This window comes from Enoplosus armatus, chromosome 15 (genome assembly GCF_043641665.1).
Source record: "Enoplosus armatus isolate fEnoArm2 chromosome 15, fEnoArm2.hap1, whole genome shotgun sequence".
Lineage (NCBI taxonomy): Eukaryota > Metazoa > Chordata > Actinopteri > Centrarchiformes > Enoplosidae > Enoplosus > Enoplosus armatus.
Genome location: NC_092194.1, coordinates 5,868,189 through 5,883,690, shown reverse-complemented (window position 1 = coordinate 5,883,690; position 15,502 = coordinate 5,868,189). Strand labels below are relative to the sequence as shown.

The 15,502-nt window shown below is 38.0% G+C and overlaps 1 protein-coding gene across 1 annotated transcript; it reads left to right on the top strand.

Annotated features, from left to right (window-relative positions):
- The first annotated feature begins 3,064 nt into the window (after positions 1–3,064).
- LOC139297229 (calpain-1 catalytic subunit-like) lies at positions 3,065–13,335 on the top strand. The gene is made up of 21 exons (XM_070919801.1): positions 3,065–3,301; positions 3,489–3,558; positions 3,641–3,759; positions 4,539–4,672; positions 4,786–4,960; positions 5,718–5,792; positions 5,996–6,081; positions 6,538–6,612; positions 7,395–7,555; positions 8,614–8,771; positions 9,857–9,868; positions 9,980–10,188; positions 10,369–10,408; positions 10,571–10,639; positions 11,204–11,261; positions 11,391–11,452; positions 11,634–11,702; positions 11,817–11,895; positions 12,585–12,701; positions 12,922–12,974; positions 13,147–13,335. The coding sequence occupies exons 1-21, from the start codon at positions 3,065–3,067 to the stop codon at positions 13,171–13,173; spliced, it is 2,085 nt and encodes a 694-aa protein (XP_070775902.1). The 3' UTR covers positions 13,174–13,335.
- The last annotated feature ends 2,167 nt before the right edge of the window (positions 13,336–15,502 follow it).

Sequence of the window (15,502 nt, the reverse complement as noted above, 5' to 3'; positions counted from 1 at the left end):
TCTCATCTGACTGATTATAGAACCATATGTCAAACTGTGTCAATGTCAAGCTTTTGAAATGCAACCAGGTGTTTGTGTCATGGGCTAGACCCATCAGTAAGCAGCATCTCTGCCACTGGATTGTAGGAACAATTGATATGGCCCACACCAGCATCAACTCCTTTCATAGGACAAGTATGAAGTAGGAGGCTCTGTCAACGGCATAGAGGCTTCTGTAACACTGAGAGAACGTTCTCTATAGTGACCTCACTCAAGTTTGGAGAACAGGGGTTACGTACGGTGACCGACAAGGACAGATGCGTCCAAAACATGTCCATTAGAGAAACGTGCAGCAGCTTCAGAAACGATGCAAATTCGAAGACACATATGAAAACCCCCAAACAACTACAACAATGAAAACGTGCTACAAATGAAAACAACGTGCTGCAGAAAGCCAAAACAAACACATGGCGAAAGCACGCTAACACTAAACCTGTTGCTCTTTTATAACATTGTAAAAGACTAAGGCCAAATGTAAAAAAGAATACCTTTATATGTCACCCCTTTACTCCACTTTTCTTCCTACTTCAGAAACTCTCTCGCCTGGTCTCTCTGTAAATCAAGTTGTTCCACTCAGCGCTCCCCCTAGAGGCCGGAGTACTGCCGTTTTGCTGACTGGATTTGCAACGTTCTCTATAGTGACATACCTCGCTCGTGTTTTCAGAGAACAGGGGTTACGGGATAAGTAACAATAAACACCATATTGTGACCCATGATGACCCTGTATACACATGGAGGCATTCAGGCTGTACATGTGAAAACACACTGTTGCTTAATCAAATGGAATGAATTTGGCACCACAGCACAATTTCTTGAGAAGTCACAAACACATCGGAAGAGAAAGGAAACAAACATGATTCTCCCTTTGGTTTTATGTCTGTGATGGGAAGGGAGAAAAGACACCGGATATCATATCAAGCAACAGTGAAATGAAGGAGTAAAAACATGTGAGAGAAGCATGGAATGTTGAAATAAAGAGCAGAACAAAACAGTATGATTAATTTTATCTGCTGAACACAAAAATGAAAACAATCATCAGGCTATATAACAGCAAGACATGATGCAGAAAAAGTGTACAGTACACTAAGATTGTATATACAGCATAAATGAGGAAGTGAAAGAGATGTAATCACAAGGACTTTTACTGTGACCCACCTTTCCCACAAGCATCAAGGGTTGATCTTAATTTCGTTGTATGCCATTTCAAAATATTATGGACATAATGTTGTGTCCCATAAGTGTTGATTTTACACACTATTATGGATAATATTTGATTCAAGAAATAAATAATGCAGCATTCACAAATAACCATCACTATCATCACTTCTGTCCTCTGTAACAGTAAGCCAAAGAAGTCAGCTGCTAGCTGCATCTTAACTTACTCAATCACAGGGTATTAAAGGTTCATGTAAAGACAGAAATGACTTTAATCACAATACCAAACCTTTTGTAAACACTGGTAGCCAACAGCCAGAAGGCAGTGACAGCCAGCGCTGAGCTTTTATGTCCTGACTAATCATTGACTAACACTGCTCTGGAGATAAATGTGCATAAAATAAACACATAAACAACCAAGGTCAAGCTCGTTTCAGGACATGAACATGAACATTAACGTCTCAGGGCCTTTCCATTGAAAGTGAAACTCTCTCTCTGTCTTTCTCCTTGTTTGTCATTCAGTAGCTTACAGCTGTACACAACTGTGCTGCAGGTCACCAGAGGCGGGGTTTGTTCAAAGATAAACTACATATCTTCTTAAGAAACACAAGAACACCTTACCAACCCTGGTAGCCTCAGGCTTTTACAGGCTTTACATGAAGGACGAAGCCTCTCCGCTCTTATCTGCACATCCACTCACCCTGTCTTTCTCAAGCTGTTGAGGTAAGGTCTTTCACAGACAAGCCAGATTTTACATTTTAGCAGCTTGCTGCGTATTGCCATATAGCCCACAGGACATTATGCTACAGGAAACAATTCAGCCCATGTTAAAATTGTTAAAAAGTTGACTGGAGTGTATGTGGCCTCCCGTGACAAGGTAGTCTTCAGAATAAATGCTGTTCTTTTGTATTGTATAGTGATGTGATATGATGTTCTTTAGGAGGTCAAATATGTTTTTTCTATTTCTTCTATTTTTCTATTGGACTGCAGTAGTATTTGCATAGTTCACAGTCTTTTGGAAAGGTTTTAGTATGTAAAAAATTACGCAAAGGAAAAACCAGAGTGAAAGAAAAAAATCAAATGCAGGTGCTTCCGTACAGGGAACAGAGGGTCACAGAAAGGTATGATGATCAGTAAAAATACTAAAAAAAGAATAAACTTTCTTATGACTCAAAAATACTGAATAAATTAAATTTAAGGTCTTCAGTACAAAAATAGAAAAGTAGAAGTGAGCCCAGACCTTCTGAGAAATATTGGTCATAATGAATAACTTGTTAAGCAGGCAATTTTTTAGCCTTTTATTTGCATTCCATTTTTAGATTTGACAGGATATTCGACCATTTTTCTTCTATTTTATCATTTTTTTGGCGTTGATTTAATTTGCTATCACTTTCATCTTCATTGTCTGCACTTGCCAATGTGGTACTTCATCTGCCTGCAGCAGAATTTGCTTCCTGCTACCCTTCAGTTTTCTTTTTGGCTAATTTTCAGCCAATATCTTTTTATCTCATCTGTTTATATATAAATGGTTAGTTTCACATGGATTGCTACTGCACAAATAAAACAAACTTTACAATAAAAAAGAATTCCATATGTTTTTTACTGTGAAAAAATGATGCAACTGGCTGTTTCGGCTCTAAGCATACACGTAATTAGTCATGTGATCACTTGTCTAATTACTCTTAGACTAAGTAGGTTTAAGTTTTTTACAGTTTTACTCCAAACTTGGCTCTTTAGAAAACTTTAATTTTACTGTATGTTCCTTTAAATTCTCACTCACCTGCATCTCTCAAATGTGTATGCAAAATTATGTAAATGTCAAAATGGTCGTGGATCTCATCTTCCTTAACAGAGCCCAAACACTGCAGCAATGCCTCCTCCCGGTGTGTGTCTGAACATCATGGAGGCACGTCAGAAACAAAACGGTCATGGGAGCATCAGCAACCCTGAGAAGTTCCTCAACCAAGACTTCCAGCTGCTGAAACAGTATTGTCTCGCCCGAGGAGTAAGGTACATAGACGAGATGTTCCCCCCTGACAGGAAATCCCTCGGTGAGGGGTTGCTGAGCCCCTCTGACCTGGCCCATGTGGTGTGGCTGAGACCAGCGGTGAGTGTTTTGGAAGAAGGTCCGAAACAGTAATAGGGATGCATTTTTTTGTATGGAATGAAGGAATCAGCTCCAGTATGAATAGGAATGATTACAGTGACCAATTCATATTTCAAGACTGGAAATGTGAACCTATCTTTTAAATTGTTCAGTCATTTTTGACACATGAACACTCCTTCTGTTCCAGAAAATTGCTCCTAATCCATCCTTCGTACTTGATGGGGTCTCCAGGTTTGACTTTGGTCAAGGAATACTCGGTAGGGAAATTTCTTCTTTCATAGTGTTTTACTTTTGTGCCTTCTGGTCTTTCTGACAACTCAATGACCATGTTTTTCTCAGGAAACTGCTGGTTTCTTGCATCTATCGGAGCCCTGACATTCCAGAATGACGTCCTCGGGCAAGTTGTTCCTCTCGAGCAAACATTTGATGAGGACTACTGCGGGCTGTTCCACTTCAGGGTAAATATCAACAGCACAACATGTTGTTATTTTTTAGTGGTATATTTTCATTGAACATCGATTGAAGACTGTGAAGTCTGACTGAAGTATGTGATGCAATTCAATGCCATCGTCATCATTTATGGAAGAATTTGAATTTCATTTCAAAATGACACACAGAACACTCGGACCATCACACACTTTCTTTCGTTTTGTTTTGGATTTTGCTCTAGCAAATGATATGAAACAATATGAGCTGACAAAACAATCTCAAAGTCCATTTGATAGCTGCTCTGGAGCTTCTGATCATATCACACAATCTTCATCAGCAGATGGCAGTTTCTCAGTCGTTGTGAAATTATAGATGTTAAGAGCTCCGGTACAGCTAGGTGAGATTGTTTTGTCAAGTGCTGTTTTCAAGTTCAAGAATGAATCTCAGTGACTTTGAGGTTCAAGTGCTGACTTTCAGATTGACAGGTATCTGATGGTGTTCAGACCCTTGTTAAGATTATAGACTTTTTTTTTACTTTTTATTAATAGTACTCAAAACTGTGGAAACAAGGAGAATAGACAATGATCTTAAACATACAGTACAGCCAAACTAACCAAGAAGTATTTTATATGTTTATGCAGTGGAATGTTTTAACTTGGGAAAAAAATCATTTGTAAATGTGAAAATGTATTCGCTGAAATTCATTATTTGATATGAACAATAATGTGAAAAAGAAAGTTTTTTTCCCACCTAAACATAATTATTTACAACATATTGACACAGAATTTCTTCTTTTTTAACCATTCAGTTCTGGAGATTTGGAAGGTGGGTGGATGTCGTCATTGATGACAAGTTACCAACAATCAACGGGAGACTAATCTTCGTTCACTCCAAAGACCAAAATGAGTTCTGGCCTGCTTTGCTGGAGAAAGCCTATGCCAAGTATGAAAATAAAAGTACATTGTTTCACTGAGGCATAAATGTGTTTTTGTAGCATGAGTTTTGTATTATTTCTGGAGTGTCTGTAAAAATAATTTCACATCCACCTGCGCCAGGGTGTGTGGGTCCTATACCGACATGAACGCTGGAACTCCTTCAGAGGCCATGACCGACTTCACTGGGGGTGTTCACATGTGCATTCAGCTGTCAGATGCCCCTCCAAACCTGTGGGAGCTGATGTGCAGAGCTGGCCGATGCATGTCACTGATGGGCTGCGGTACACCTGAAGGGGTAAGAATAAATTTACCACACAAAACCAACACTGGCTGTTTTTTAAAGTACACAGAGACACAGACAGAGACACTGAACAAGCCTTAACTTCAACTTGAACAAAAAGACTGAAATTTCAGTTATTTTTCTCAAGCAGCGCTGAAATGCTGATGGGGTAAAAAAGAAACAGGTTTCATTCAAATGAATGGATTGCAGACTTGACCAACTGGTCTGACATTGAAATTATGTGGTGGAAAGAAATGTTTGAGAAATGGACGCTTATTTGCTTTCTTGCTGAGAGTTAGATGAGAAGATCATTGCCACTGCCATGTCTATCTATTAGATATGAAGCTACAGCCAGCAGCTGGTTAGCTTAGCTTGGCACAAAGACTGGACACGGGGAAACAGCCAGCCTAGCTTCGGCCTACAGTACCTATAATACATCCATGGTGTAGAGCCTCCCGTTTCCAGTCTTTGTGCTAAGCCAAGCTAGCATCAGCTGTTGGCTATAGCTTCAGACATGAGTGTGGTTTGACTCTTCTTACCTAACATTTTGCAAGAAAGCGAACAAGTGTATTACCGACATATTGCTTTAAGCTAATCCAAACCTTTAGTTGTTCATAATTTAACCATCAGCAACCCTTTTCATTGTTACGGACACATGAAAATGATTTATAGGCAGCTGTCACACACTTTAATCCAGTTCATTTTGGACGAGTCTTCACATAATTTGTGTCTACAACAACACATGAACTAAATAAATGTCTTTGGCTTGTAGGAGACACCAGCCAACACTGTATGTCCGAATGGACTGGTCAAAGGCCATGCCTACACTATCACGGGTGTGAAACAGGTAAACAGGGAAATTGCACTTGGAATTGGAAGTTTGTCAACTTTTGTCTCATAGTGATCATAAATATTATTTTACCAACAGCGAACAGTCATGTTTTTAAGCTTTTACTAAAGTGTACCTTTGCAAATGATTTATGGACACATTTATTGCATTTTTACTGTCACATAACAATGGTGCTGCCTCCCATGATGATTGCTGGTCAGACCATGAGCCAAGGGAAATCAGTAAACCTGGTGCGTTTGTGGAACCCCTGGGGCAAAGGAGAGTGGAATGGAGACTGGAGTGATCGGTGAGAACGACTCCCACTCGGTGACTGTTGCACAAAGGCATGGCTCTAATTTGCTGTTGCGGACATATTGAGATTATTTTCAAACAACCAAATAAGTGAACATGTGTTTATTATCAAACACACAACATTTCCAGGGGGTCTTATAAATCTTATAAATATAATCTCTTCAGTGGTATTAACTGTGCTTTTGTGTAGGTAATACATAAAAGGATTCAAAAGGTCATTTGGAGAAGGGGTATAAGTAGCCTGTCAAAACTCTCAACTATAACCTGCAAAACCAGTTTAGAATAACCCGAAGCATTCCACCTGCACTGTACGTACGTGTTGAGTAGATAATTGAAAGGCATTGTTTTTAAGCCTCAGGACAGGTTGTAACTTGTAACGCTGTGAATGCTGAAAACAACTCAAAATGTGATATTTTCTCCTTTCTTATTTGAATGACAAAATGTCTTCAAGGTCATCTCTGTGGAAAACTGTGAGCGCTCAAGATCGTGAAATATGCCTTTCAGTGGCTGATGATGGAGAGTTTTGGTAAGCAAATGTAATCCAATGTAGCATCTGAATGTTTCCTGACAAACTCACGCTTACACAGTGACTACAAAACAGTGGATATCTAAAGTATAATGTATTTAAAACAAAAGATATTCACACCTTTGCTTTACAATGTCAACAAACAGAAGACTCCTACTTATGTAGCATTATAAAATAAAACATATTACATATTTGTGTATTCAAGAAATCTATACACCTTGTTAACACTTGGCCCACAGCAAAAGTCTTCACAATTTACATTATCATGGTGTACCAGTGCAGTATGTACCAATAGGTACAAGGGAACAAGATGTGAAGTTTGGGAATAAGGAGGTAACAGTCCCTGTGGTGGTCAGAATTTATCTGTGATTTTTGTGTGTTGCAAGGTGAAACACAACAGGCCTACTGTGTTGGAAAGAGTGACTGTTGTCTTTATGAGACTGTCAACATATTGTCAGACACAAATCTTGTGGAACTGACTTGCTTGTCACTCCCTCAAAAACAAATTTTCAGTTTCAACAACAACACACACAGAGAGATGTTAGTGGTCAAGTAGCTGTTCTTTGCATATTAAGACAGGTACAGGTACGTTTGCTGCGTTTGTGAATATAAAAGATTTCATCTGCACTTCTTACCCCAACTCAAATGGAACAAACATTTTTTCTTTTTGAATCTTGCATTTCTTGTAGAAACTGTATTTGTCAAGGTTAGGGTTTCAACATTTTCAGCATCACATCCAGAAGGACAATTCCTATTATCAAAATGAATATCAATGTCAACAGGATGACCCTGGAAGACTTCTGTAGGTTCTACACAGATCTCGACATCTGCTCCCAGCGTCCCAACTTCCTTGATGGAGACTCCTCTCGTCACTGGAAGACCTCCTTCTATGAGGGCAGATGGGTTGCAGGAACCACAGCTGGAGGATGCATGAATAACAGAGGTGCCTCCAGGATATCTGGACTCAAATTTAATAAAACACAATATTATTTGTTAAACCATAGAAGCAAATGTCGTGTTGAAATTTCAAACGTGTTTGACAACACAAGCAAGTGACACTTGTCATATCAGCAAAACTACAATTTGGCACAGCAACAGAGATGAGTATCATTTTTTCCCCTTTTGTCTAGAAAGTGACAAATCAAAACTTGAAAGCAAAAATGCAAAACTGTCTCTTCACAAGCAGCAGGGGAGACTTCTGCACAGGGAAAGCTGGACTTAATGAGAGTGGAGCAACAAACAGATCATCTTTCATATCTCAACAAAAAAGTAAACAATTGAATAAACCACAATTTAAGATTATAAACAAAATGAATAACAATGATAAAGCTTTGAGTTTGAACAGAACCAAGACATTAACGCTGAAGTTCAAGCTTTTTGGGGCAATACATGCACATTTAACATTTATGTATATATCAGTTTCCTTGTGTACCCTATGATATATAATCTAATATAATTCCATATATGCAAATTTAAGAAACCAAAGTAGAATTGGAAGTACCTTCAAGAACCCGTGTAAGATATCAGCGCAACTGTGCAACTTTGGTGCTTTACTTTTGTGCTGTGCACTTTATCTTTCAACTGCCAGAGCTACTAAAAATAAAAACAGAGTGAGGTGCTTAAGATTAGATAAAACAGCACTAGTAACATTATCTTGCATTGAGTGCTCACACCAGTAATTAACATCACGCCTGTAAGAAGCAGGACAATTACAAGTTGCAACAAAAATAATTCTGTCACAATGCTAACGTAACTTTAATACACAACTCCACTTCAGGTGCTTGACTTTGCATGTTATATAGTACAGAATAAGTAAACAATTCGCAAATACTCTATTGCTACTGTATAATCTATGACACTGACATTTGAATTTATAACTGACAACTGGCTTTCAAGATCTTTTAGTTCATGAATAATATACACTAAATTAACATTTCCTTTTAATCTCAATAATTAATTATTCAATGCAAATACAACAGTGTTTCTCTCTTTGTCTTCCAGACAGTTTCTGGACTAATCCACAGTATCGGGTCAAGTTTGATGGTGAACATTCTGAGAAAGGTGACGAGAAAAACATTCTGGTGTCTCTCATGCAAAAGCCTGACAAGAGGAACAGGCACCTGGTCCAAAATCTCCACATTGGATTCTCTGTATTTGAAGTAAATATTACCCTTTCTTGTTTCTGTCACATTGTGAGGACTAATATGGTTATGTCAGGCATACAGTATGGAAGGTAGCCGAAGTTGTCAGATTAAGTGAAAACAACAATGGAATCCTGCTGTCGACCACAATTCTATTATATATGGTATTTTGTGCTTCATGTTAAATTTACTGGAACATTACTGCTGTTTATTACAGCAATATTACCACATTTTTCATTCTGGAACTGCAACAGAATAATCCATCCACAAGCACTTGAACAGAAACTGTTAAATTATTTTTTAACTGAGATTTATAAAGGTAGAATTATATTTCCACTGTGTTTCACTCTGGCCAGCAGTTGATTTGCCAGTTGTAACACTGGATTACAATACAGAACATAAATAGTATCATAAACAAGGTTTGATTTCATGAAAACCTTAATTATTATAATTGCTTGATCAACAACAAAACAAAATAAAAATCAAACTTTCCAAGGAATCATGCAGTATATTCCAAGTCTCAAGTATTCTTAAGTATCTATACATTCAGACATTCAGGTTGCCCTAAACATATATATTTTCACTAAAATATTATTATACCCCACTTCCTACTTAGTTGCCATTGCACATCCAAAGAGTAATTAATGTGTATGCAAAGCCAGGTCCAGTGAGGAAATGACCACCATTTGTGGCTGGCACAAAGTGGCAGTTTCACTCGTATGACTTCAAGTCAATAACATAACTTTCGAAGATTAAAAATAGTCAGTGAATGAATCAGGCTTTAATAAGGCTTTCAACATTCAATCATTGACAGATCTGCAAACATCTCAGTTTCCTAAGAAGTCAAAGGAGGGTTGCAGTAAATCAAAAGTAAACACAGTAAAACACAACCAAATAAAGTCAAAGTCCATGCAACCTGTTTGTAGACTAAACAACAGTTGGCTACCAAGGCAGGTTTAAGTCTTGGTCAGAGTCTGCTTTACGGGTGACTGTATATATGCATGCAATAATACATTATTATAATTGAAAATTTGACCCTTATTAATTGAATTAATTGCTTTTTGTCGCCAACATGAACTCATCTTTCACTGATTTCCCTCAAGCTGACTGAAAGCGTAAGAAACCATTTTATCCCAGTCTTTATTCACAATGAACACTCTCCACTTACATTGTGCAGCTAAGTGATATAAACGGCAGAGAACTGAAATATGTATTTATTATTACAGTACAAGGCGCAGAAGGGGAAGTTCCCAGCCTCTTTCTTCAGCAACCATGCACCTATTGCCCAAACTAAAACCTACATGAATGCACGTGAGGTGACGGAGTTCCTTATGCTGAAGCCTGGTGAATACCTGATTGTGCCGTCCACCTTCAATCAAAATGAGACAGCCTCCTTCATCCTGACCATCCTCTCCAAGGCAGAGACCCATGGCTAGTATGCTCACTCTCTCAACCCACGGCTTGTTTCACCGTTGCTTGTATTAGTACATCAAGAAATGACAGATATGACAGACACCATGATGCAAAATCATCCAAAATTACACACATTACTGTGTTTTATGAAAAAATGAAACACACTAATCAGATGTGGAATGTCTTTGGTCTTTCCTCACAGTGAGAATTCTGGTGAAAATAAACTCGAGCCAGTTGTAAAGGTATGCAAGACTTAATAATATAACAATATTGTTGGTGTTCATATCATTCTGATATTACATGTTACATGTTCTTAACTATATTATTGCAAGTGTATGTGACAAAATGTTTGGCTTTTAATTTGGGGTAGAATGACTTAATTCTCTTCTCCTTTTAATTCCCAGCTCGAAAAGGTCACAAATGTACAGGAAGACAAAAATAAGAAAAAACTTTTCCGCCAGTACTCCGACAAGGTAATATTTTTCTCACTAACATGTGTCTCGCGAACAAGCATTACTGTAGCTAGTGACTGTGAGTATAACTTGGAACCTCACCAATTTTCACATAGTTAAAGCTGAGGTAATCAATATTTTCATATAAAAAATGAGTCAAACAACAATGTATAATGTGAAAGGGGTCTTTCGTACTGACATACCCACAGATAACTTACACCTGTTTTGATTTTTGTTAACTTTATTGTTTGGTTCTCTCTTATCACCCTCAGCAGTCTCATTTCCATGCACAGCTGTTTTTAGTGAAAGAAAGTTCCCTCAGAATTTGGTGAAGACCAAAAGAGAGCTAAAAAAAATATTGGACCTACATTCATGCGATGGACAGAGCAACATTAGCATCAATTTTAGTCGTGTTTCTATCTCTGCTGGATGTGTAAATAGGCAACTAGCCTGCAATGATTTTGTCTACTAGCATAAAATAGGGGTAAATAGCAATCAATAACAGTCTTTGCTAGCTGGGTGTTGTTGTTCGTTTTGCCATTAATGAAAGCTTAATCGACAGTTTTGTTTTCATTACATTTCCAGTATGAGGAAGTGGATGCTGAGCAGCTCCAGCAGCTGCTAAATGAAAAGATCCTGAAAGGTTTGGACAAAAAAAAAGAAAGAGCTCAATAAACATAAGAATACTTATAATAACCATCTGCTATGTGCATTGCTATGTTGCTGGGTTAGGCCAAAATATGTCACATTTCCTCCTTTTTTCTTTTTTCAGGTGACTTGAAAGCTGGAGGCTTCAGCATTGATGCCTGTCGCAGCATGGTTGCGCTGATGGATGTATCCTGTTGTAATGCATGTGACATCCCTCGCAGTGACTGTCGTTACATGAAACATATAAGTAGCGTACATGAAAACACTGTTAAACACTGCCCTTTTTGTTGATATAACACACTTAATTCGATATGAAGGTCAGGCTAAGACATGTGTAGCTTTGTTACCTTAATGTTGGATTCAAAAGACATCAATCACCGGCAAACTGAACAGTGAAGAATTTGTTCGCTTGTGGAAGAAGGTCGTCGCGTACAAGGTGAAGGAAGTCCAGCTTAGACACTTCATACTGAATGAGATATCGTTCCTTTTATGTAATAGATAGATACGGAAGATTTTCCTGATCATTGTTGTTGTTTTCTTCTTTTACCAGGACATTTTCTTCCTCACTGATGTTTCACGAACGGGAACACTGTCACTGAGTGAGCTGAGGAATGCCATCGTAGCTTCAGGTAGAATTAATTAATTCCCTTGATTATAAATTCATTGAATGTAAAAAATCAATATGCCATTACTGATCAACACTGGGAAAATATGATTAAATGTAAACAGTGTGTGCACAGACACACAGAAAGTACATTTTTCTACAAAGAAACTGGTATTAGATAAACAACAGAGAGGATGCGTTGTGTTAATGTGCGTACTTCCAAACAAAATGCCTGAACAAACTTAGCTGAGTCTGATAAAGTAAGGAAAGATGACATCAAGGAAGGAATTTGGGAATCTGAACTCAAGCGTTGTTATTGTTATTATCATCATCATTGTGATTACTGCATCCCAAAATGATTGAATTTACAGATGTAATTTTCTGGAGATTGAGGCTTGATTTGCATTTGACCTCTAAAGTTGGCGGTTTGACCATTTTTATGCAGAACATTTGTTAAAATGTTGCAAGATCTTGTAAATGATAGCAGTTTTAGCAAGGTTGGCTGAATGCCAGAACAAGGACAGAATAAGACTGGTGTGTGTGTGTGTGTGTGTGTGTGTGTGTGTGTGTGTGTTTGATGCTGTGATATGTGACATGTGACATGTGATATCACACTAAGATTTTAGGAGAATAAACTAAATTCCAAAGCTCCTCCTAAGCTCTTGCTCTCTGTGTGTGTGTGTGTGTGTGTGTGTGTGTGTGTGTGTTGAACAGGAATGAGGGTCAGCGACGACATGCTCAATTTGATGGCTCTGCGCTACAGTGCCTCCTCTGGACACTTGACGCTGGAGAGCTTCATCAGTCTCATCCTTCGCATGGACTGCATGAACAGTAAGTGAAGTCAAGTGGGACAAATGAAGACAATAGATAACACTGTGTAAGAAATACCTGTCTACCACTCTTGCCTCGTAAGCAAGTTAAAATATAATGTATAGCCTCATATTGGAAAGTCCCCAATTAGAAGGCAGGCAGTTGAAAGTAATTATACAACTGATAACACTGAAAGCTTAAGGTGGCACGGCTTATTTTCAATTTGTGTGCTGCTCAACAGAAATCTTCAAACAACTGTCTGACGGAAAGGCCATGAATCTTCGAGAGTCAGAGGTAATGAAACCTATTCTTACGCCACAGGTGTTGATCAAGAGTAGAAACAGAGGAAAGAGAAACGTGCTTGTGACACAATGTAACCTAGTAATATGTTTTCTGTGATAAAAGATACTTTATTGTGTATGTGTTGCATGAATAACCAGTAACCTGTCTCCCTCTTTATTTTCAGTGGATTTACATCTCAATGTACACTTAACTCAACAAGGAAGATGGACTGCACAATTCATCTGGAAATAAGTGTTTTCTTTTCATTTGCCAAATAATGTGAAAACATAACATCACCAATACTATGACGTGAAGCCAAAGACTTTATGTTAGACTGGAGATGGAATCTTAATACATGTTAAAATGATGTTGACTGAGCTTTTTTTTTTGTATTATCAGTAGAATGATAATGCTTTACAAAATGAAGACATTATACACATTTCTTTTTGAATAAAAAAGAACATTTGAGTGAGAATGTGTGTACCTGTAGGTGTTAGGGTCACTGGTTTGAACCTGTATCTCATCCTTCCCTCCTTCTCATCATTCTCACCATGTTTCCTGTAATTTTCACATATTCATTGTTATTATTACTAATTAGTTAATTATTAACAATTGGTTTTATCACAGAGGGACATCCCGACCTTTAAGCACATATTAATTACTTCAGTCGAAACCCCTAAAGGAAACAAAGATCTTTCCTCTTTCTTTGGAAACACACCCTAAGTTCCTAGTCTTTCACTTAACAGTGACAGGTAAAATAATTTTCTAATAATGTTTAATCAGTTATTGCTCCATGAGATTGCTCAATCATAGTAGTCTTGCAATGTAAAATGAAACTACCTGGAGTCTGTGCACTTTCAGCACAGAGAGCAACATGAGAAGTATGAGGTTCTTTCAAATTATCAGGTGTTGCACACAAAGGTTGAATGCTGATTCAAACACAGCATTATTGATGCACCATTTTGAGGGGATGTCAGCTTGGTTTGGATAAACAAGGTGTATAATTCATCATGTTTTCATGAAGACTTTTTGTTGCTACTCAAGTGATCACAGATATCTTTGGAAACACAGAATAGAGTCGCTCTTCTGCCCTTTTGTGGCTGAAGCAACTGGAAATGGAAATTTCAGTTAATTTCCATTTCCAGTTGTTCCTGCAAGTGTCACCCAATATGAAAATACATCAGGCCTCCTGCACACTGTACTTGTTGCACTGGACAATGCTTTGCTCTCTGCATCTTCATTTACCAAAATAGAGCCCCAATATCTTGTTTAGGCTGCATCACACACCATAGTGCAGACATCTGAGCAGAAAATGAATGTTAAAGTTTTTCATGTGACAGTTTTATGGCTCAACTAATCGCTAAGAAGATAAATGTCCCAAACATTTGAACAAGTCACGACAGCATGGATTTATTAACTTTTACATACAGGTTTTTTTCATTGAAAGCTAATTTGAATATTCCATTTATGGAGACACACCGTTCATATTATATAATCTCTCCCTTCTTGTCTGTCTATCTATGGGTGTAACAATCACATACAATATGTCTGTCTGCATAGATTAAGCAGCTGCGGCAGGTAAAATGTCAGGTTAGCTTGTAGAGTTTCATAAGGGAACATCCCATGTTGACAGTAGTAGCCTCAGGCATTGGCAGGTAGTACAAAAGACCTAGAGCTTCTTCTCACACAGCTGCTGTTCTACTCAGACTCAGCATTTTCTCTCTCTCTGGCTGGTGAGGTAAGATTAAGATCCTTATGCGCCTGAAACATTTTAAATAAGTTGATTCACATTTTCACTTACAGTTTATTGACTTGCGGTAATGTCTTAGCTGTAGGCTCAGTTTCTATTGTGTAATCAATGTTGTTACATTTGAGACAATAAAAATTTAGTGCAATGTTATGTAACAGCCATGATTGATTACACAATGGGTCGATCAGAGGTGTGTGGGTGGCTGCCATACTTCTTATTACAATGGTTTATTTAGTCTTTTGTGGTCCAGAAAAAAATCAAATTGAAAATGAAAATAGGCAGTCTGGCACTGTGTCATTATCTGGAAAATACAACAAACTACTGCACTGTCGCCATAATTGCTGTAGACAAGAGCAACATTATGATACTGTGGTTCCCTCTCTCGCTGTCGAGCAATCACAGACCTCAGTGACAAAGGTAACGGAGAAAAAGGTTTGTCCCTTTCAGGGATGATCAATGCTGCTGCTAAAAGTCTAGCTGGTTTTATTGTAATGGGATTTCTTTAGCACACATATGAATGAATGTAATAGACCTAAAACTTAAATCTGATTAATTTACATATTTTTCTTTATTTTATGTGGGAAGCAGACAAACTACCAATATTAGCACTCTGTGGACTATGATGGGCACATAAGATAAATAAAAAATTTAATCCCAAGCAGGGAAAATGAAGGCAGTGAACCAGCCCGAGTCAGACTTACCTATGCATGCAGAAAGATGTGATATAAAAGTGGAAAGGTCACTGCACTAATGGTCATTAGGAAATATCAGCTTCCTTTTGCCTGTGCTA